This window comes from Dunckerocampus dactyliophorus, chromosome 19 (assembly GCF_027744805.1).
Source record: "Dunckerocampus dactyliophorus isolate RoL2022-P2 chromosome 19, RoL_Ddac_1.1, whole genome shotgun sequence".
NCBI lineage: Eukaryota > Metazoa > Chordata > Actinopteri > Syngnathiformes > Syngnathidae > Dunckerocampus > Dunckerocampus dactyliophorus.
Window position 1 is genome coordinate 7,974,907 of NC_072837.1, and position 23,458 is coordinate 7,998,364.

Genomic DNA, 23,458 nt, shown 5'->3' on the forward strand with positions numbered 1-23,458 from the left:
AATATTGCCGACTACCCCCGCCTGACTTTTGGTTGCGAGGTCACTAAGAATGCTGAAGAAAGACCTTATTAAGTCGGCTCACATGACGTTTTTATAATCTCTCTGACCATGTGAAGGCCTCTGTGAGCGTTCCCGTTTGACCACATAGAAAAGTGACTTTGAACACAACATTCGGACTTGTGGGAGACGTTTGGTTTAGCGAAAAAAACAAAAACAATGACACTTAAGACCAAAGGAGTATAAATGGACTAGTTTTCCTAATTCATGCGGTCATCATTTGCAGTGGTAAAAGAAGTGCAATAACTGGTCTGATTTCGATACGGTGGCCTAGTGGTTAGCATGTTGGCCACATAGTCAGGAGATCTGGTTCGAATCTTCTGTGTGGCGTTTGCATGTTCGTCCCGTGCGTGGGTTTTCTCGGGGTACTCTGGTTGACCGTGAATGGTTGTCCATATGTGCTCTGCGATTGGCTGGCGACCAGTCCAGGGTGTACCCCGCCTCTCGCCCGAAGTCAGCTGGGATAGGCTCCAGCGTACCCCCGCGACCCTAGTGAGGATAAGCGGCATAGAAGATGGATGGATGTCTAATATCCGCACTTGAACTGAATCCAAACAGGGACTCGTGTGTAGACGACCATGATACATCCCACCTAGCATGCTGCAAATGTTCATGATAGTGGCTCAGCTATACTCGCCTCCGTTTTGCGGCCCCTTTAAAACCAATACATTTTCAATCATCGAAAACCATGCAGCATTGAACACATTAGGAAATAACACGAAACGGGAGACACGGAAGGAGACACTTATTGCAAAGCCTCAAGAGACCAGCAGTGGTTTAAGTCAACCATATGGCATTGGCTGAACAGGTACTAGAAATAGTGCCTGGTAGTGGTCCACGCAGAGATGAAGCACCGTTTTAAAACACAAAACAGCACAACACTGGCGGACAAAACAGTGTGAATCCAACGTACGAGCAGCTGGGGATGCAAATACTCTCAGTATAGCAAAATAGGAAGAATAAAACCACCGGCCACGTGGTTTTACTTAAGCAGAACTAAGACCAATGTCATTTTCCTCAGAGCTCGTTGCAGTCCTTCCATCTCACCGACATGTAATGTGCGTGGAACTGAAATTTCATTGAGCCACTTTCATCACATACGACTGTTCAACAGTCTGACGAGCAGCAATGCGTATCTAAAAGAGCTTTCTTACAGTAGTTTGAAACTTTAAAAGCATTTAAGAATGTTATTATACTCACGCCAATAATATAAATAAACATGAGTCATGGCATACCCACCAGTTTGTTTTACTGCAAGTTTGTTGAAAGCTCATGTGGCGCGCCGGTGGTGGGTCTCAGTTACTCATGTTCAGACAGCTTGAATTCAAAAGTAGCTTCAAGCGTCCCATCAATGACCTTCAAGCTGGACCTCAACAGAACATCAAATATCTTGTACTGCTTTGAAGTCTAAAAGACTTTTACAGGTTTGGCTTTTTTGTGTCACCATAATTGTGTGCCGAGATGTTTCGGCAACGGAAGCACAAGATTCAACAGTCAATCCGGCCTCGAAACTAGTGAGGTGAACCCGGTTTAATATTACAACAGGCAAGCAGTGGCTTCTCTGGGTTAGCGGCCTCTAACATTAGCCTGACGACCAGGCTAAATGCTGCACGGGGACTCTGAGCTGCAACTTTGACTCCCTGTCCTGGCGATCAACCACACACTTTTAGGAAAAAGTGTTATGTTGACCTTTCATCACATTCGTCTTGTACTCTTGCAGAGACTGAATGGTCGGATTTCTCGCATGAACACTCTGTTCCAGATACAGACGATTCATCTTTGAGTGATACGCCGCAGAAATCTCATTTCTCCCGCTAATTATGTGAGGAACCACTGACCACGAGTAGGACGTCTTTAATGTTCGTCTCGATAAAGAAGACTGTTAAGTGGGAAGGCAGCCAAAGCAGGACAAAGGTCCATGTGAGCACACGTCTGTCAGAGTCAAGGATCCAATTCGGTCACTTTCTCCTGAAAAGCTCAGACACGGCGTGACTCCTGGTTGATGTTGTCGCTCAGAATTCATTCATTTATTGCTGAGAACCAAGCGGTCACACTTTGCCATCATGCTCCAAATAGCCCAAAACAGCATCTGCATCTTTCAACAGATTAGAGCGCAATAAAGAACAAAAAGGGGCAGCTTGTTAAGGCCGGGTGAGCTATTAGCTGAAAAATGTGCGGCCTTATTTTGTAGCCAATATTTGGACTAGTAAAAAAAAAAAAAAAAAAAAAAAATTGTACATATTTTTTTGCCTAAATTAAGCATTTTTAAGCTTAAATAGCTAATTTAACTCAAATACAAATATAAGGCATTCAGAAGACTCTTTCAAAAACGTGATATGTAGTATTTTACACTGGTCACCAGGTGTCAGTAATGTTTGGTGAGACAAGCACCAGACTTGATCGCCGGAACAACAGACTTTTATTGCAGGTTTGAATTCTCACAACCGGCACAATAATCCCTGTTGCGGCCGTACCCCACGCCAAGCGAAAACTCAACTCTCAACCCCTGATGTCACTTCCTGTCTGCCCCCCACCCAGCTCCCCTTGCAATGGGAGCAATTTAAAGCAACACACACACGAGCACACGTCTTATTTATGTCTAAAATGGCTTATTTACTCTTATTATGGCTACTATATTGGGCAATACCAATGTAAAGGTGACCATAGGGGTGTTATTTCATGTCTGGAGGCCTCTAATGTTAAAAAACGTATTTACAAAAAAGGTCGTAAACAGGTTTTCTATGCTCCAATTACAAAAATATTTTATTTAAAATTAAGGAATCCTATTTTGTGGAAATTCACTTATCACGGCCGGGTCTGGAACCAATTAACCGCAATAAACGAGGGATTACTGTACATGAATTACGCTGGTGTGGGACCCAAAATCATGCTCAAGCCCACCCCTCCGCACCAGGCTTGCGGAGCACTAACACAGATTGTGACTTTTTACAGCAAAACCACCACCAGGCTGACTAATCAACACAGTCATGTCTCATACATGGGAGTTGCATATGTGGATACGTCGCACTGGAAACCACCTCACTCGTGCTTGGCCGTGGCTCAGACCACCAATGGTCACCGTGCACGGCTTTCTGCTTTCACACTGCAGTGGGCTTAAGAGACAGCGCTTGCACACGAAAGCACAACACTGACAAACAGAGGGCGGCCGCATGGGTTTGTGGTCTGTTGGTGAGGACATCCTCCAGTCCTGTTCAATGAGCCCAGCAGGGGGACACACCAAGGACAAACATCCATCAGTCCTGCTGGGCAATCACCACACATTCTCCTTTAATAGTCTGACAAAAATAAAAAAAAAAAATAAAAAAAAAAAAACACGGACACAAACGCAAGTGTAAGCCGCCCTGATTTTTTTTTTTTTTTTTTTTTTTTTTTAAACACCTGTCCATCACATACACACACTTTGAGAGACATCCGCATCAGCATGCATGGCAGCATGTCATGCCGTGGCCCGCTTTACGGCGGTATATGACCCAGGAGGTGCATCAAATCCCATCCATCTGGACCATTCCACAAATCAACACGCCACTATAAATCAGACGGGTGCAAACAGGTTTCTCCCGCGACATGACACATGCTTGTTTGCCCCCCACCCCCCTCTTTCTGATGCTCCGAAAGATCTATTCAATTAGACAGATCTGATTATGGTGGGTCTCGTGGGTTCAGAGGGGATTTCTGGCATTCTCACATACGTGGCTGCCGTGCAGCTGCGGTTCAGCCATTCACGAGGCTTCTGTGCAATCGTCCCGACATGGCAATGACTGCATGGGTCAGGCAAACTTGATTACGGCAAGCCATTAACGACTTGTGTGTGTGTTTATAGAGGCGAGCCTATTTAGCTAGCAAAAAAGGCCACCTTTTGGAAATGAGAGATTTGCATCCATGTATGATATCATTCCAGAATAATCATTTAAGCCTCTTGTTGTTTCAATGTAATTAATAAAACTGCCAATGGAGCCTGTTGGAGATCCACAGTACGGTGCGGCAAATTTACAGCAGCCTAAACGGGTGCAGAACCCAATACAGGGTTCAGAAGCACCGAGCGGCTGTGGACGATGCCGAGGATACATGTAAAAAGTAGTGGCACTACCACAACGTGAGCAGTGCACGGGCACGGCACACTTCCCTTGCTTTGGCACGATCGGAATAGGCGGTCCAGGGCACGGCACGATTCCATGCACAGGCACGAGCGCAACGTAGCCAAGTCATCCAGTGACTAATGCGATTGCTCCTCTTAGGTTCCTAATCATGACGACACATTCTATCATAAAAATAGAATGCTCAAAATAATCCAAAAGTCAAAACCACAGAGCTCTCACTTACCCGCCACTACATCAGCGCGTGTTTCATTAAATTAATGCAATCGCTCCAGTCGCAGGTCATTAGTGACAGCCGGCGTCTTGCACTGGCATTGGGGGTGAGCCCTGCACCCCCAATACAGTGGTACCTTGGTTTTTGTTATTCATTTCTTCTAAAAAGGTTCCACGAAAGCCGGGGCAAATTTTTCCTTCGGAAATAATGTAAACCCAATTAATCTGTACCAGAAACCCCAAAATATCGACAAAAGATACATTTTATAGAGAATAATTAATTATAGATACACATGCAGAAAACAACGCAAAATAATTATAAATGACGAACGGACGGAACTTATTGTTGATGCAGTCCTCCCATACATCCTGGCAAGATCGAATTCAATTGTGTTTAAATGCTAGCACTCAACTTTCCTTGGCCCCATGGTAGGTTATTTAACAGTCATACTCAACAACAACAACATCATCAAAAACGTAGGGACAGTGAGTCAGCACTGGGCACTCATTTTCGAGGAACGGTACAGAACAGGTCAAACAGACTAGTTTGTGACGTGCAACAAGGTATGAAAACCGAGGCAACATTTTGGCGAAAATTTGATGTAAACCGAAAACTGCGGTGTATGAAAACAGAGGTTTGACTGTATAACGATAAGGGAAACACTTAATAGCCGTGTGTGAAGTCAACACAGGCGATGTCCAAGTCAATGACTGTGTGTCACATGATAGCAAAATCAGGAACGCAAGCTGGCAAAAGACTGACTTCAGATCAGTTGTGGCAAGTACACAAGTAGTTGTATAAATGACTTAAAAGCCTTACCATATTTCAGTTGGCTAAAAAACTTGCTACTGCAATGGAGCTACCAGACAAGCTAACAGCTAGCCTCGCTTGTCTTTATTTCCCAGCAGCCTGGACACATTACTGCCTCCCGTAGGTCAGCCCAGGTACTACAACAGGTTCTTCGATACCATGTAGTAACAAGCAACATTCAAGATAACATGTAATACTTACGGTATTTTGCCGTACTTTGGTCGTTTTAAGCATCCCCTGACCTTCCTTCTTGGAAGCATTGATTTCACGTAGCAACATAGAAACAAACCTTAAACCTAGCATTAGCTTTCACAAACTCAAAAACAAAAACACAGCAAGGTGTCACTCCACCAGTAACGTAGTTCTTTGCTCTAACAGTGTCAACAACAACAACAACAACGTCGCTGTGGATTGGTTCATATGCAGTAACATTATGTAAATAGGGCGTCGTTGGCGTTTTTTTCCAGAAGGCTTCATAGGTGGAAGAGTTGCATCCCATTACGTGCATTCTTAGCTGTTTTTATATCTTTAGAGCGCACAGAGAGTGTTCAAGTCTCACAAAGATTGTGGACGATGGGCACAATTCCGAAAAAAGTGCATCATCCTTTAAAGCAAATTCTAAAAAGGCACAATATAAAACAAATGTACGTCACGTTTTTAATAAGCAACTTGAAGCTAAAATGCCAGTGTGAAGGCACCATTTTTGTTTTTATTCATTTATTGAGTAGCCATCTACGAGCCTTTTACACAATTATAAGCAAAAGCGACTCAGACCCTGTCTCAGACCTCGCAGGCCGCATTACAGTAATCTTTGAAGACAAGTCCCGGGCCGCAAAATGTGACTCGGCGGGCCGCAAATGGCCCGCAAGTTTGAGACCCCTGCTCTAAACCCTATAATAGCCTCTCAGTTTTTAAACGCATTTTAAATTCCGTTTTACACAGTAAGAATTACAAGCATACAGTGTCCAGTATTGTAACAACAAAACGCAGATTTGCGTTTCCTATACGTTAATTTGTAGCAGCCCGCCACAATTAAATGTGGACCACCACAAAAGGATTTGCCGTCCACACATCCCGACCGATTGACAGTTAAGTCAAGCAGTGCTTCCCAGTGAGCCAAAAGCCGGAGACCGTCACCTCGCTGTCCAGCACAGCTCAAGTCATCGGGAAGGGAGGTTTCGCAACCAACGCCACACGTACATTGCAGTTTTCAGCCCACTGACTTGAGACAGCGCCCACTGCTGGATTCTTTTTTTTCCCCCCTGCCTGCAGATAGTGGCATCAAACCACTTTCGATTTAAGTTACCGTAAAAAAAAAAACAAATTTCCAAATTAAAGCAGAGAAAAGACATCTGCCAATATGGAGCAGTGCTGTACTGTATTGGTCGGTCCCCTCCAGCCCTGGTAAGGAGATAAGCTAAATAAAAAATAAAAAAACTAGTGTCATTTTTGGCAGCTCCAGCAAATGACACCGTCTATGGCTGACCTCTGATCCCAGTGCTTTGCCTGCTACTCTTTCAGTAACAAAAATGTCAAGGTTGGCGGTCGGATTACATAACTGCGTGTGAGGCGTTTGGGATGCTCTGCGTGTCAGTGTTTGCAGAGGCCTAAAGGGAAGAGTTTTAACATGGGTGGGGAGGGGGGGGGGTCATGTTTGGAGAGTGTGCCTGCCTGCCTGCCTTCCTGCCTGCCTGTCTGCAAGCATGCATGCATGCACGGGACATCTCACGCATCACACATGACCGGTCATCTTGTGCTCTTTGGACATCTGTAAAGGACATTTTGCAATACTAATATCACCCCCCCCCCCCTTTTTTTTTTTTAAATCATCATTCAACCATGCAGATGACTGAGGTGTGTGTATGTGTTTGTGTGTGGCACGACAATGCAAAGCTACATAGTGGATCGTGCTGCAAAATCGACAAACGAGGTTCGAATGTGCGCATGTACAGCAAGAGGCGTGCGTGCGTGCGCCGTGATTACGCGCCTGTGCTCCTCTCCAAATTAAAATGTGCAGCTGCCACACTGCGGCAATAGGGAGCAACATTCTAAAAGGCAGCCCCCCCAATACAAAAAATACACAAAAAAAAACCCACTAAAATCACGGTAGAAAGAGCACACTAGAGAAAATGCACCAGCGTTGCGTTCACGTGCCCTTGGTACTACAATCCCCCCGTTGCTACTGATAGACGAGATTGTGGTGGTGCGTGATTATATTGCAGATATCTGTGTGTGCATGTGTGTGTGTGTGTTCACGCACTCACCTGTTTTAGTCAACAGCGCCGACATGGTCCACGCCACGAAGAGGACACTGCAGATGAAGCACACCTGTACAAAAAGCATCTCCCTCCTCTTGCGAACTTTGAAGATTTTCGCCATGATGCTCTTCTTGGACGCGTTCACAGTGTCGTCCTGCTCCATGCTGCCTCCACTTTTATCTTCCTATTATTTAGGTTTTATTATTATGCCGCCCTTGAGAGGTGAAGAAACTGGCGCCTTGTTTGCCTCGGGTTTTTTTTAAACGCAACACAGCCGGAATGTGGTCCTCATGTCAATGCCTATCACAGCTGGGAAATAGTACTATAAATCAATGCAGCGATGGAAGAACACCGAGCAGGCTCCCACTCCGATCCAACATGCATGTTGTCCCGTCAAGAGGAGGGGAGGGGAAAAAAAAGCCGCTGTCATCCGCTGCTAGATCCTCTCTCCTTGTTGTAGTTTGGCGGTTTGCCTCCAAAGGCGCCAATGTCCCGTCATCAAGCTGCGTGGGGAGCAAGTCCACGCACCTGCGCCTGATGAGTGCAGTCACTCGGCGGGTGTGTGTGGAGGTTAATTGTCAGATTCAGGCAGCAGTCGTGCAGCAGCAGCAACGTCCTCCCCTCTAAACACCACTACCGCCCCCTCCACATGGATTCCTGCAGGAAAGAGAGAGGAGCTTCCAGCAGCTTTACCCTGCGACCTTCACCCCCCTCAATGAGACAGTAGGCTCCTGCAAATCGCAAAAAAAAAAAAAAAAGCATTCACTAGTCTATAGCATGGGTCACCAATCACGTTATTTGCATCATGTGATCAAAACAGGATGATGCATATGTCTTCAGATTCAGATTGCCAATGTTATAAATCACACACAAATAACGGGAGTCATTACTTTGTAATGGAAATAAAATGTACAGCGGACACGAATTGCTCCTACAGAATTCCCTTTTTCTAGTGATTTGAGCTCAGCTATAAGTGCCCCTTAAACCGCTGGGGGCGGGGGGAATTAGCAATCACCCACCAAGGTCGGTATGGCGGATCAAACGTGGCAGACTTAAATAAATGAATACACCTCTAAATAATTACTTAAATGTGACATTAATTAAATAAATTGGAATTAAAGACACAAATCTGTTATTTAATTTCCCATTAATTCATGAAAAAAATGAGTAAACCATTAACTACTGTAATTACCTAAATGTGTTAATTAAAATTTTAATTAAATACAAGTGTTATCAAAAGTGGCAATCCATTGAATAACCTGTTAAGTTAATTTGCAGATGTATAATTATTTCAATATTTCATTGATTACCTCACTATTTAATCAATTATTTGAATGAATGAATTTATTCAGCTGACAAAGTGATTCATCAAATAAATACATTTAGAGTAATTTAGACTAATTAATGAGGAACTAATGAATAACTAATGAGGAACTAATGACTAAGGCACATAAATGTAGACTAGTTACTAAGAAACTACTGAACAACTGATGAGAAACTAATGACTAAGGCACATAAATGTAGACTAGTTACTAAGGAACTAATGACTAAGGCACATACTGTAAATGTAGACTAGTTACTAATGAACTAATAAACAACTAATGAGGAACCAATGACTAAGGCACATAGATGAAGACTAGTTTCTAAGGAACTAATGAACAAATAATGAGGAACTAATGACTAAGGCACATAAATGTAGACTAGTTACTAAGGAACTAACAAACAACTAGTGAGGAACTAATGACTAAGGCACATAAATGTAGACTAGTTACTAAGGAACTAATAAACAACTAATGAGGAACTAATGACTACGGCACATAAATGTAGACTAGTTACTAAAGACCTAATGAACAACTAATGTGGAACTAATGACTAAGGCACATAAATGTAGACTAGTTACTAAGGAACAAATAAACAACTAATGAGGAACTAATGACTAAGGCACATAAATGTAGACTAGTTACTAAGGAACAAATAAACAACTAATGAGGAACTAATGACTAAGGCACATAAATGTAGACTAGTTATGAAGGAACTAATAAACAACTAATGAGGAATTAATGACTGAGGCACATAGATGTAGACTAGTTACTAAGGAACTAATGAACAACTAATGACTAAGGCACCTAAAAGTAGACTTGTTACTAAGGAACTAATAAACAACTCATGAGGAACTAATGACTAAGGCACATAAATGTAGACTAGTTACTAAGGACCTAATGAACAACTAATGAGGAACTAATGATTGAGGCACGTAAATGTAGACTAGTTACTAAGAAACTAATAACAACTAATGAGGAACTAATGACTAAGGCACATAAATGTAGACTAGTTACTAAGAAGCTAGTGAACAACTAATGAGGAACTAATGAGTACAGTAATTACTGAGGAACTAAGGCACATCAATTTTGACTAGTTACTAAGGAACTAATGAACAACTAATGAGTAGTGGTTAGGGTTGGGTAGGTTCGTTCCTCATTAACTACTGTAATTTTGTGTACCTTATTGGAAAGTGTTACCGTATGTGTTTTTTCATTATTCTTGCAGAGGAAAGTCATAACGTGACACAGACGTTACTTTGCTGCACCTGAAGGGGGGGATCTGTAAATCAGACTCCAAAGGACGTAGCTTACGTCAATAAATGTACGTAATTGTACGAAGCCAAGATGGGACTACCGAGGGTGGGGTATTCATCCCTGCACACTCATCATTTAGGGTGTGTTGAGTACACTGCATTTTGTCGTACTTCTCAGCGTGAAAGCACTTATGCACTCAAAATAACTCAAAAAGTGTCGGCACAGAAGTGCATGTAAGTCCATGGAAGTTGCTAGATATCAGCTCTTAAATTCAACTTTTATGAGCTCTATTTGTTATCATCATTATGTTTGTCCAAACAAATGTGCAGCCATTAAAATGGATCAATAAACGGTCTAATACAAGACCAATTTTAAAAAATTGCATTACTGGCAAACTACTGGAAGTTTTGAATTCACAATGAGGGTATTATAATACAAGGTATTGAATATTTGGTGTGCATGTTCATAGTGTTTCTTTGCATAAAGTGACATTGCTAACTACTAGCCTGGCATAGATACCGAAACAGTGTTTTTGAGGGTTTGTAGGTCCGTCTTATGAAACCAAAGCCAATAATTCCCGGGTCATGAGTTCACTTATACCTTATAACTAATAAATGAACTTCAAGTCACGTGCCGTCCACATTTTGATATCAGGCTCAAGAAGTGAGGTCAGAACCAGGAGGTAATTTCGTCTTCCAGTGTCATGGGGTGCAAACACCTTGGGCAAGGGCAACCATCCCTTCAGTCCACCTAAGGATGCATTACAGTAGTTGAAGATAGACCGTAAAGAAAAGCATTAGCTGCATAAGAACTAAATAAAACTGGGCATTAAACACAAGTAAAAAGCTAAATTAGCTTAAACAAACAGCTTTGGTGAACAGATGGGAGTCTGAGAAGTTAGTTTTATTAAATGTCCAAGAAATCAACATTGTCGTTTCCGACTGCTTTGTCATTAAGGCTGGATTTACACAGCAGGTCTGCGAGCCCAGCTCTGATTTTAGTAGTATCTGGTCAAGACACTATCAGGGTACGAGGGAGATGTAGATGGGACACTGCCTCCCTTTGGAGGTGAAAGAGTCCGTGGAGGCGTGTTGCCTGCTGTGAAGAGCTTCATTCGAAATTCTGCCTTTACAAAGAAAAAAAAAGCATGGTTTTGATTGACCTGGTAGTTGTATCATACCGAAAGCTGTTTCTATTATTTGGGTTACTCGACAGCTCCATGGCAGCTATACCACACCGTGAGTCAGACTGTAACATTGAGTAATGACCTCCTGTTTGTTGACGAGTTAGTCACTTGGTTGAAACGTGACTCCGGCTTCTGCTTGCAGACCTAGTAGAACAGCGTTGGGACTTCTCTGCTTTGCAATCTTGTGCCATCTCATTTGCACGATTGGTTGCCATGAAGAGGAACGTTTGGAATCCTCCCAAAGGCACAACTTCTTCTCCACCAAGGTTAGCGAGGGCTTGTTTTACTATTTTAACAGCAACCTCTGCTGCACCATTATTTCTGTGGGATGAGTTTGCAGGGTGAATTTTCCAAGACCACATGATCTCGTTGTTCTCCGATAATCAGATGCTTTAAGTTCATCCTGAAATACAGAGCTTCTCGAAGTGCAAACTTTGTTCCTACAAAATTTGTTCCAGGGTCTAACCACAGATTTTGTGGGTGTGTTCATTGATGGTAATCTTTTGTATGTTAGTAGAAAGGCTTTGGATGACTGACTTGTGACAACGCCAGAAGCATGCACAGCTCTTGAAGCCATGAGGCAGAATACGATTCCCCGTTCTTTGAGTTTGACTCTCCTTTTCGCCTCATCTCTTTCTCTGAAATGGAGAAGCAGGGCCGGAGCGTTCCAGTGGTAAGTCACTCATGATCAGCAGCCAGAGAAGCCCAGACTTCCCTTTCCCTGGCGACTTTGTCCTGCTCCTCTTGGAGGAACCCAAGGCATCCCCAGTCCAGTCTAGAGACATGGTCTCTCCGACGTGTACTGGGTCTTTCTCGAGGCCTCCTGCTAGTCGGACAGGAGCAAAATACCACCCAAGGGCGGCGTCCAGGATGCACCCTAACCAGATGCCCGAGCCACCACATTTGGCGCCAATGTCAAAGGCTTTCAATGTGGAGGAGCACCGGCTTTGCTCCAAGCTCCTCCCAGATGAGGGATCTGCTGTACTATATTTGTAAAGACAGAATTTGCTATACAGTTCTTGTACTGAATCTCAGAGTGGGCAGTTGTGCCTGATGAAACTTGGACGTACCGTAGATGGACAGCTTCCAGCACATCGAGCTTGATTTAATGCAATGCTCCACCGATAGGTTAGATATTCTCATAGTTCTCTAAGCTAATAGCTTCCTCGTTATAGCATGCAGATATTACGGAGCATCAAGCGTCCCATAAATCTATGCAGCAAATGCATTAAAATAATTTACAAGCTCCAAAAGTGGAAGCATTAGCTATGAATCGAATGAGGTTACCTCAAAGCGAGGCTACGTATTTCCCAGACATGTTGGGCTAACCTTTTACAACATTTTAGAGGACTTGGCAAGCTGTGCCGTAGACGGAGGTCACCTTAACTGCCAAGATAAGAAATCTGTCTCGCCCTTGTAGGCATCTACGCCGTCAAGGCTGAAACAGCATGACAACACTGCCACCTCTACCGCTGCACACTTAAACAAAAAAGACAGCAGCGTGAAAGGTAAAAGGCCTTGCGCTGCAGTGCCATCTCCTGCAGACGAAAAGGTTATGTAAGATCGGGACTGTATCAGGCAGACCTCCAAGAAGGGGGGGAGGAAAAAAAAAAAATCACGCACCATCTCCAAGAAGCATGCGAAACATTCTGTGAAGGCTGCTACTCAGCATGGCTTTTTGGATGTCTCAGCAAGTTTTGCCTTTATCCTTGCACATATACACACACACACACACACACACACACACGTCCATCAACATGTGTGACTCCATCCATGCCAGGGGATTAAGTCCCTTCCGGGCCCTTGCCCACACAGCAGGCAGGCAATTGGGGAGCAATGCCAGGGCCTGCTTACAGAGATTTAGCTACGACTTTACACTCCATGCCTTGGTCAAACACACACACACACACACGAGGCCTCCTCTGCCTTCGAACAGCACCCTGGCAGCGGACACCATTTCGCTTCTTTCTGCAGAAAGTGACCGCTTCAGTGGGGGTGTTTCAACGTGGGTTGATGCAGAAAGGAGTAGTAAGTCGGCGTGAATGTGTTGTTTGGTATTAATGCCAAGCGTGAGTCATGTTTTTCGCGCCGCACGTCAACTAATGGCTTGATGTCAAGGGTGTTAAACAAAGAGTTTTGCACAACAATTGCCACTTGACTCTGACATGCTCATTTCTGATCCCGGCTGCGATGAGTCACCGGTTTTGTACCGTCGTCAGCCTTTAAAGGTGGTAACACAGAGCCAGCCAGGGCACAATTATAAAGATTCCAAGACATTTATTTACCCATTAACCAAGCAAACAACATACTTTGTTCATACATATTTTGTCCAGTAGAATGAAATTCAGTTCAAAGGCTATGCCAGTATAATAAGGTTGATAACGAGTACTGTCTCAACTAATCACAGGGTTTTGCTGACGGTAATGACTATGAACACTTGTACTGGACTAATCAGACCTGGTTCAAAAGTTCATAATATTGAATTTTGATGCAGAAGCTCCAGATACTGCAAAATTCTTCTCAGCGGTTTAATTTATTTTATTTTTTTTCCCCTCACAAGACCACTGATCAAAGCCTAACCTGTCCAGGTAGAACTCCACACTACCAACACTACGCCTTTCATCTTAGTTAATTGGTGTTTTTTGTCGTTCTTTGTGTTGATAGCACACACACACACTCTGACATGTTTGTTTGTCAGGTTTGCACACGAAGATAGCGCTCCATGTGGTTTTCCAGTTTGTTTGAGGAATTTCTCTTTTTGGCTTTTGAATCAGCATGGAAGCAAACACTCACCCTGTCCTGGAATCAAAAAGTCGCCCAGCCCCCTTGTCATTTTCTGTGCCTTTAGGTGGTAAACATATGCAGACCAGTTGTGTGGCATGGGTGCCACCAGGGATTTAGAACCCCAGGACAAAATACTGTAGAATTTTGGCCCCATCCATGTTTTACCACCTTCTAGGGGACCCTGTCAGTCATGGTCCTTGAAAATTGTCATCATTTTTCCTCCCCATTACAGTGATCCTGGGTGGGGGCAACCGGGGTGGTCGCCCCTCTTGGGCAAACTTGTGGGATATGGATGTAAAATTTCCAAAGAATAATAGGACTATGCAGATAGTTCAGGTCATAATTGAGAATAATCCATTTTCAGCACAACAAACCTTCCATTTTCCCCGGGAAACTGACGTATTTTGCAGTATTTTAATAGTTTTCTGTATTTAAACTTCCATGAAATTAAATCCTTTCCAGTACTGCCAGAGCTGCACAGCTTCCAGTCCACTTCCAGTCCAGTCCGGTTGGCAACACCGAGGCAACGTTGGCATAAGACATCCTGTAGTCGGTAAAGTCAGTTCTCTAAAATCAATTCTGGTGGAAAGACCAGAATTTCCCTTATTTTCTTTTTTTAAAAATCCATTATTTATCCCTAAAGTAACACTGTTGCACCACCTTAGGCAGTCGGGTCATGCCGCCACAATCCCCACCACCACCCACTGGAAAATGTTTTGAGTCGGGGGTGGGGGGTGGTGCCATTGCCGGTGGAAATTCTGTTGGAAACAACCAGAATTTTCCCTTATTTTCAAACGCCCCCGTCCCATACTTGTTCAGGAGTCTCTATCAGTTCACAAACAACGTGACTCACGTTTGTTCGGTCCAAACACGAGCGCCGTGCAGTATATGGTGGCCCGAAACGGTCAAAAAGGCAAAAATACAACAGGTGGAAAAGACCTGAGGAGCACTAGGTCTAGGGAGCTAGCAACCCATGTTACCCCACTGAACGCGTCTGGATCTAGACGGATTCTATCAAAATAAATTTCATTCCCAGAAAGATAAACTGTGGGCAAATTGTGCAAAAGTGTAAGAGGTATCTGTGGTTTTCTATCCAAATGTCAGTGTCTAGTTTGCACAAGGAAACAAAAGGGCAGTTTAAAATATAGTATGTCCTCGTCCTAGAACTATGCGGGTCTATACCGTGTATTTCTATCAGCTGATGCTGCTGAGGCGTATGCTTGATATAGAAAAAGGAAGTATGACACCTTCCATTGCGCAGTGCTGGCATACTATTCAATACTTTCCTAATGAAGCTAGCAGACAGATGGAGATCCCTTTTTTCTACCCAACCTGCCTACTTTTTAACCAAGCCCTCTTTGGCCAATGGCTGCTGCTAAGAGAACAGTACAAGCTTCGGCGTCTCTGGAGAACTGCGGATTTTGCTCCTTGGAAAGGCTTCTCAGTTAACAGCAGAAAATAAAATAAAATATTCATCACGAGCGTTGAGCATTCTGTGCCTGTCCCGCTGCTTTATTTGTATGCCCGCTCAGGTATGAAGCGGAAACGGGAGAAGAGGCGAGAGAGCAACGCCACTGACTATTCTGGAGGAGTCTCCCGCACTGGTGTCTTCATTTTTAGAACCTGAAAACACCATGCAGCTGCTAGCACACGCTATGCCGGCACAAACACACTTTTTTTTTTTCAAAAAGATCTACATCCACACTAATGCAACTCGGGCGACTGCTCCGGAAGCTTCTCCTGGACTTGTTTCTTCGTTTCTAGAACCTGAAAACACCTTCATGCAGCTGTCATTTAAAAAATGATGATCCTACCTCAGGGCTCAAAAAGATCTACCTCCACGCACAAAGCATTTGTAGACTGAAAACGCAACACCAGCTGACTCAGTCGCATATTTTGATTGCTCAATATAGTGACAGAATGGTACAGTCCTGACTTCTTAGATCATTTTCCATGAATTGGAAAGTAGCGTGCGGGTCAAACATGCCCCAACTACAGAGCCAAAAAATAGTACAACTCTACAGTCTTACATCAAACCCCCATGAACAAAATGTTGCATGTCAATTCACAAACCTAATCTGATTTCACTTTTGTTTGGGGAATTTCAATACCTGGAATCAAAAATGGTACAGTCTCACCGTTTCACATCATCCTCCGTGAACCATAAAGTCGCAGGCTAACTACCGTACAGACGTCCAAATAACCACAAATCACTTTTGTCTTAGGAATTTATCTTTTTTTTTTGTTTGCTCCAGAATTTTAAAAAAAAGGTACATTTCGGTCGTCATATTTTCAAGGAGCCAGAAAGTTGCCTGCTAGCTAAAAAAAACGAATGAACACGAATTTGACTTTTTTGTGTTGCAATAAAAGCATCCAAGGTGGCACAGTTCGAACAAACTGCTAACATGCAAACAAAAAAAAACTTCGATTAAACATCATTTTCGGTCCTCACCTTCAGTTCTCGATAGAACCGCTCCCCGGCACTTTGACTCAAAAACGGTGCAGTCCCGTTAACTTAGCCTGCTGACTAACAAGCCAACCGACGGGGCTCCGAAGATTTTTCTCTTTTTTTGGGTGGAATTTTTTCTTTTTGCTGTTTGAGTCTTTATGTACCACTACCAAAAAAATGGAACGGTCTTGCATTCTTATTCACTTTCCATGAACAAAATCAACCTGCTTACTAACCCAAATAGGATTCTTACTAACTCATTTCAAATGCTCAGTCAGAAAAGAAAAGCAACGCGGTGGTTTAGTGATCATTATCGAATCCACATTAACAATGAAGCCTGCGCAATAAGTAGAAAGGGTTGGCCTGATTATGGCTGTCAGAGTGACTGTGCAAACTGTAGAGCTCTTCCTTTGTGATGCTGCTACCACTACTGCTCCCGACTAAGATCAAAAAGTTGGATAAACATGGGAAAGAGACTCCTTTTGTAGCGAGCGGCACATAAATAACGTGATTATTCCGAAAGCAGACTACAAAGGAAGAGCAGTGCAAAGAACAGGAGGTCATGGGGAGCAAATTGCTCATTCATTCTAGGAAGATAGCATCGGACAGACTATGAAATCTATATTCAGACAGCCAGCGGACATGTGAGGCTAAGTCATTGCACGTCATTCACTTAGAACTGGCGCTGCAGTAAAGCCAACGAGCCAAATGTGTGGTTTGAGAACCCTGCACTCCTCCGTGCTTGAGTGGGCGTTGTTAATGTCATAATGTTATTATTACTCACAAGCAGGCATGAGGCTTTTTTTTTTTTACTTTGGTCAAATGATAAAACATGTTTTCCAAAGGGCACTGGTAATATTTTGAAAGAGGTTTGTGATCTTTAATACCAAGTTTGTTAGGGCATTTTTGCATAACCGTTACACAAACAACAGCTGCTCTTTCTTAATGTGAGATGTTTCGAAAGGCGGACTATTAGGTGAAATAAATACAGAGACTAACCTATTACATACTACATATCACCATTAGTGCACATATTACCTAAAGTAAGTGTTCACAAGTAAAGGGTTCACTTACAATGCATACAATGGATGCCCTGCACATTCCTGCTTCTGCATTCGCAGATTTCTGGGCACATTTTTTTTCTCTCTCAAAAAAAATAAGCCTTTTTTTCCCCACAGAAAACACACCTAATTCACCCTAAATCTGTAATAATTTAGAAATATGTTATAATACAGGTAAAATATACAGCATACATGCACCAATGTTTAAAAAAGCCCACAGTTTTTACATGTTTATGACTTTATGCTTCACTGATAAAGTTTTTTTTTCTCAAGCACTGAGATTTCGCATTTCGTTGAGCGGTCCATGAACACACCATAGTTGCTGTGGAATTATGTACTAAAGTGTGAAACAACTCTAATATGTCTTATATTTTAGAATATATTTTATGTCTTTTTTGGTTTTTTTGATAGCGCTGCAAACCCTCGGTGTTCTCTCAGTGAGCTTCATGAGGTAGTCACCTGAAATGGTTTTCACTTCACAGGTGTGCCAGGCCAGGGTTACTCGGTGGAATTTCTTGCCTCATTAACGGGGTTGGGACCATCCAGCTGTGGTGTGTGTGTGTGTGTGTGTGTGTCCAAAATGTTGGCCTGTACTGTATGTTCTGTCAAATTCGGCTCATCTGAGAATGTTGTGAAAAGTAAGTGTCACGTGTCTGTACGTGTTTTTTATCAAAGAACATGACAGTTTCTATGACAACTATGATGCCAAAAGCACGTGTCGTGTAAACCTCTGATACTGTAGAACTGATGTGGCAGTTGCAATGAGACGGAACAATGACACACATTATTACTACTTGGGGGTTGTATAAAGTAAACCAATGGGAGAAAAGAACAAAGACTCAAAGTATCATTCAAGTATCTTTGTTACAACTATTCAAATGATTGTAACGAGCGAAGACCGGAGAGACCACTGTTATGTGACGGCTATTGTTGTTCCTAAGTTACAAACTGTATAGTAATGAGTAATCATTTGATGCTGTTCCTACGATTCTAAGGTTATCAACCGAACCTGTGCTCCTGTAAATAGTTGAGGTGTGAAATAAAACTCAAGAAAACCCGTAGAGGTGTGGCACATGGAAGTACGCATTACATTTTGGTGACAATCTGGATAACAGTGCAGATACAGGAATGTATTATTGGAATTGTAATGTTACCACCCCTGCATCAGTCATTGTGGAGAATAGGGTATATCTGTTTATCGTTTGTTAGCAGAATAACGCCCAGTTCATGGAGAATGACAAAGATTAGATGGATGGGACATTCTAGGGATTCCTTTGCGTCCCAAACAGCAAAAAGAGAAAGAATAATTGCATTTTTATCCAGATTTGCACCAACATTTACTGGGGTCTTAATTGATATGTGCATAGTTTTCCCTTGGTATTGTCACTCAACAGAAGTGACAAAACTAAATGAAATTGCTGTATTTAAGTCGTTTTGCCCATCTGTTCATTACCTGGCTACTTCCTGGTTCTCGGAGGAAAGACATTCCCCCATGGACCGACTGCGGCATTTAGATTCTTGGGTGGAGTGATCCATTCATGCTTTTGTTCCTAAAATGGCAAAAAATGTGAATAAAGTCCTCAAAGCATAGATTTTATCCGTAATGGTGGGGCTCGGGCTATGAACGAGGTCCGTTCCTCACCTGTAATGTAGGTTGAGTTTTAGTGCAAGTCGGAACTTCCACCTCAATTAACTCCTAAGTCACTTACACTGTACACAGAACACAACAGATTAAATACAAGACTTAAATGAAACAGTCAGAAAAAGAGAAGAAATGCTTACCTTTATATTGGAAGGATAACTTCCTCTTAGCTCCCAGAGCTCCTTGTAACAGCGCACAGAATCCATGACTCCTCTAGCATTCAATAATCTTCATAATGATGGCCGAGACAGTCAAGTGGCTGGGAGCAAAGGAGCGGCCAATATCGGTGGGTGGGTCTCCTCTCGTGGAGATGATTAATATGTTCATTTTCACTTTCACTTTCATGGCTTTCCTTTTCTTTGGCACACTGCCACTTGGGAGACATAAGGAAGTCCAAAAAGTGAACAAATCATGTTCTTCCAGAGCTGAGAGTGATTCAGTGGCCTCTTGACCTGAGACATGCACAAAGACAAACAGTCGCAGTGCTGACTGGCTCATATGGATTCACACTCGTCTGTTTGGGCTCCTCTCATTCTCACACGGACATCATTCAGTGGCGATGATTCATCCCTTCAACCATGCCACAGTGGTCTGCAGGGGTAAACACACAAAGCTAATCCTTAATGTGCTTTGAATTAATCATCGGCAGGGGTCTCCTCGCATCTCTCAAGGTTGCGTCGCTTGTGCCACATCACATACGTCCGCGGCTGAGTGATGTGCTGAGTGCGAAGAGCGGACCCGGCCAGGTTGCGTTCTGCTGACCGTCTGGAAGCGCGCGTGGAAGCGGATAGTGACCTCAGCAAAGTGCTTTCGGACAACCAGCTGCTCAGGTTTGTTTTGCACAGAGAGGAGAAGAATGTACTGTTTGTTCTGAAGCCAAGCAGTCTCATATGACCCGTCCTGAAAAATCCACCGCTCACACACCCATGATCGTGCACATGGCTCTGCCAGAGCGGCCGGCCAGGATGACGCTCTGCGATGAGTGGGCCAAAAGCATTGTTGTGACAAAAAAAAGGCGCCATCACAGCTGCGGTATTGTGGACAATCTGGCGAGTGGCGCCATGAAATTGTGCTTGTGAGCTTTTCCGCTTTGTGGACGGGTGTGCGGAGCAGGTTGTGTAAAAGGATCAGCTAAAAACAGCCTTTTTTCTGTACCTCTAAAGTGGGCATGTACAGAAATGGATCCTTACAGAACCACAGTACCACAGAGCCTTGGGAGGGACTGAGGAAAGTGAAAAGTGTGAAAATTGCATTCGGAATTTAATAGTTAAATTGCACATTTTGGAGTGGCCTTTTATTGTAGCCAGTCTAAGGCAATAATCATGCTGTCTAATGAGTATTTTGATATGCCACACCTGTCATGTGGATGAATTATGAATTGACAGGTTTTTTTTGTATTGTTTTTTTATTCATTGAGTCAGTGAGCCAAGTGAGTCAAAGCTTTTCTTCCTGACACTCACACACGCCGCGACTTGCTCCAAAAATATCTCAAAGTTTGGGAAAGAGGAGGAGCTAATCAATGCAAATTTTAAGATCGATGAAGAAGAGTCAACCGCTATGAAAGATAATATCCTTTCATGGCAATCACTAGTTGTTTCATTCATTCATATCGATAATAATTTAGATATATACATATATACTGTATATACACATATACAGGTACAGTCAAACTTGTCTATAGCGGCCACTAGAGGGAGACTTCAAAAGTGGCCGCTATGGACAGGTGGCCTCTATAGACAGGTTGGTGTCCAGTTTGAATGTTGACCAGTAGAGGAAAAAAAAAAGAAAAAAGGGGAAAAAAATTAATGTTGACCAGTAGAGGGCACTGTGGGACTGCGGATAAAAGTTGTACAGCACTACTAGGCTTGTTATTATCCACGACCCACAGAACAAAGCTGTGCTAGTAATGTCTTACGCTTGTTTTTAATATTTTACTTTTTATACGGCAGAGTGTCATTACAGCTTTAGTTCATCGGGAAGTGACGGTGGGCGTCCCGAGCAGGAGAGCTAGGCTCAGTGCTAGCTGTGAGTTTGGAGAGAGTTGGGAAGTGTGTTTATGTTGGCGTGGATGTAAAGTCCTGCAGTGTTCTCCGCTGTTAATAAAGTGATTAAAGTGCATCGGCGACGTGAGTCTCTCCTTCCCCACAACAAGCGGCATTACAGTATTGATCAGTGCACATTGTCTCAGAGTCAGTGAAACTTCGTCGAGCATCCGCAAACTCGAGTCTTTGTCCAGCACCCGCAAGTCAGTGAAATTTGCATCTTTGTCGAATACCTGTGAGTCAGTGAAACTGGAGTTTTTGTCAAGCAGCAATGAGTCAATGAAACTCGAGTGTACGTTGTGAGCCTCCGAGTCAGTGAAAATGAATCTTCGTCACGCACCCGCAAGTCAGTGAAATTTGCATCTTTGTCGAGTACCTGTGAGTCGGTAATTTCAAGTCTTCGTCAAGAATGTGAGTCAGTGTAACTCAAGTCTGTCAAGCAGCTGTGAGTTAGTGAAAATAGTTTTCGTCAAGAAGCTGCGAGTCAGTGAAGCTTGAATCTTTGTCCAGCACTCGTGAGTCAGTAAAACTCCAGTATTTGTCGAGCAATATTGAGTTAGTGAAACTTTAATCTTTGTCGAGCAGCCGTGAGTCACTGAAACTCGAGTCTATGTTGAGCACTCGTGAGTCAGTGAACGAATCTTTGTCACGCACCCATGAGCCAGTAAAACTCAAGTCTTCATTGAGTAGCCGCGAGTCAGTGAAACTTGAGTCTTTGTCAAGCAACAATGAGTCAGTGAAACTCGAGTTTTCGTCAGGTAATAATTAAGTGAATGGGTTTATGGGCTAGAATTTGGATATGTGTCTTTTATCCGTATTGTGTCATTTGGTCATGTCTTTCCCTTGCCTAGTTTGATGCGAAGGAACTTTTTATTTATTATTGTGATGTCCTGTTTCAGATAAACACGATAATATCCCATTGTGCGGCTAAACTATATCGTTTTGTGGATTAGTGTGCTGGAGCATAAAAGAGGAATAACCAAACATGAGAACTTTCAGCACGATTAACATTTGGGCAGATTTACGAGCCGGAGTCCTATTTTTAGAGAGGGATATGTGGGATTTTTTTGTGCCTTATGTTATGTTTGACTATTTTGCGACTTCACAGAAACGCATCCACTTTCACATGATTACACTGATGTTAGAGGAATAAAGTGGTCTGCTTAGTGAAGAGAAAAGGGATTATATTTCATCCATCCTACATACGAATGAATGACTGGTCTCTGTCGAAGTTCTCCTTTCTTACAGACAACTGCACTAAAAGAATAGTATTTAAAGCAAAGGGGCAGAGATACTGTACAAATATGTGATTTATCTGACAGGTTGTGTGGTTTGAGAGCAGATCTTGAGTCGGCCTCTAGGGGGCAGAATGTCCACAGAGCCCCGGGGCCTGCTTGCTGGGCTTAGCTGCTTGTTACATTAAAAAAGGGGCTTCTGTGACAGAGTCAGCATTATGAAAGCTAAGAGGATTAGCTGATGGACATTTCTGGCGTTGCTGGTCAATTATCAAAATGAAAAGCAGTGACTGGGCAAGGGCTGGCATGCTTTGTGGCACTGGAGCGCTGCTCTTTTTTTCCCCCCCTCCTGCTCAGCCCCTCACAGGTGGAGTGGGGGGAAATAAATAAATATATGAAGGCATAATTGGTGCATTTCTGTGCACATGGAAGTTTTTTTTTTGTCTGTGCGAGCCACGGATTAAAACAGAGCATTTAAATTTTAATGTGTCTAAAGTGCAAAACTGTATGTTACGCAACTGTGTAAAAACACGCTTGCACGACAGCCAGTCATCCGTGCTCAAGTCTAACTCTTCCAACCATGTGCATGATCAGCCCCCACCAACACACACACTCCTTAACACTGCCCACTTTCCTTGTCCTACTTGTGTGTGTGAGAAGACTCCCTTGTCCTCACACTCTGGGCATGTGCAAGGTTGGAGAGAAATGGTGGCGATAAAGAGAAAGGGGAGTGAATGTTTTGGTATGTGTAAAAGTGGCATTCCACAGCTGCCTTGTGTTACAGATCTATCCTGGGGATTCGCACGGCGCTGGAAACTTAATCAACCGAACCAATGTGCCACCACGGCTGCAGCTGACGCAACGGTCCGCTGTGGACGCCCCGCATCGCCCTTCCATCCTCACGCCACCAACAATCCCTCTTATCACCCATCTTTCTCATACACTGCTACTATCCAGTGTGCCCAAAATAGATAAGGAAAACAAGCTGAAATCTGTTAGGCTGCGGCAGACCTAAAATGATAAAAGAGA

At 43.2% G+C, this 23,458-nt stretch overlaps 1 protein-coding gene across 3 annotated transcripts in view; it reads right to left on the reverse strand.

Annotated features, from left to right (window-relative positions):
- Positions 1 to 8,168, reverse strand: part of slc24a4b (solute carrier family 24 member 4b) — a 41,380-nt gene extending 33,212 nt beyond the window's left edge. The window contains exon 1 of one of the 3 annotated variants that reach the window (XM_054761332.1): positions 7,461 to 8,168. In XM_054761332.1, coding sequence (XP_054617307.1) covers positions 7,461 to 7,617 — 157 coding nt within the window. In that variant the 5' untranslated portion in view covers positions 7,618 to 8,168. The remainder of the gene's footprint in view (positions 1 to 7,460) is intronic. The other 2 variants (XM_054761331.1, XM_054761333.1) reach the window with 2 other exon arrangements.
- Between the last annotated feature and the right edge of the window lie 15,290 nt (positions 8,169 to 23,458).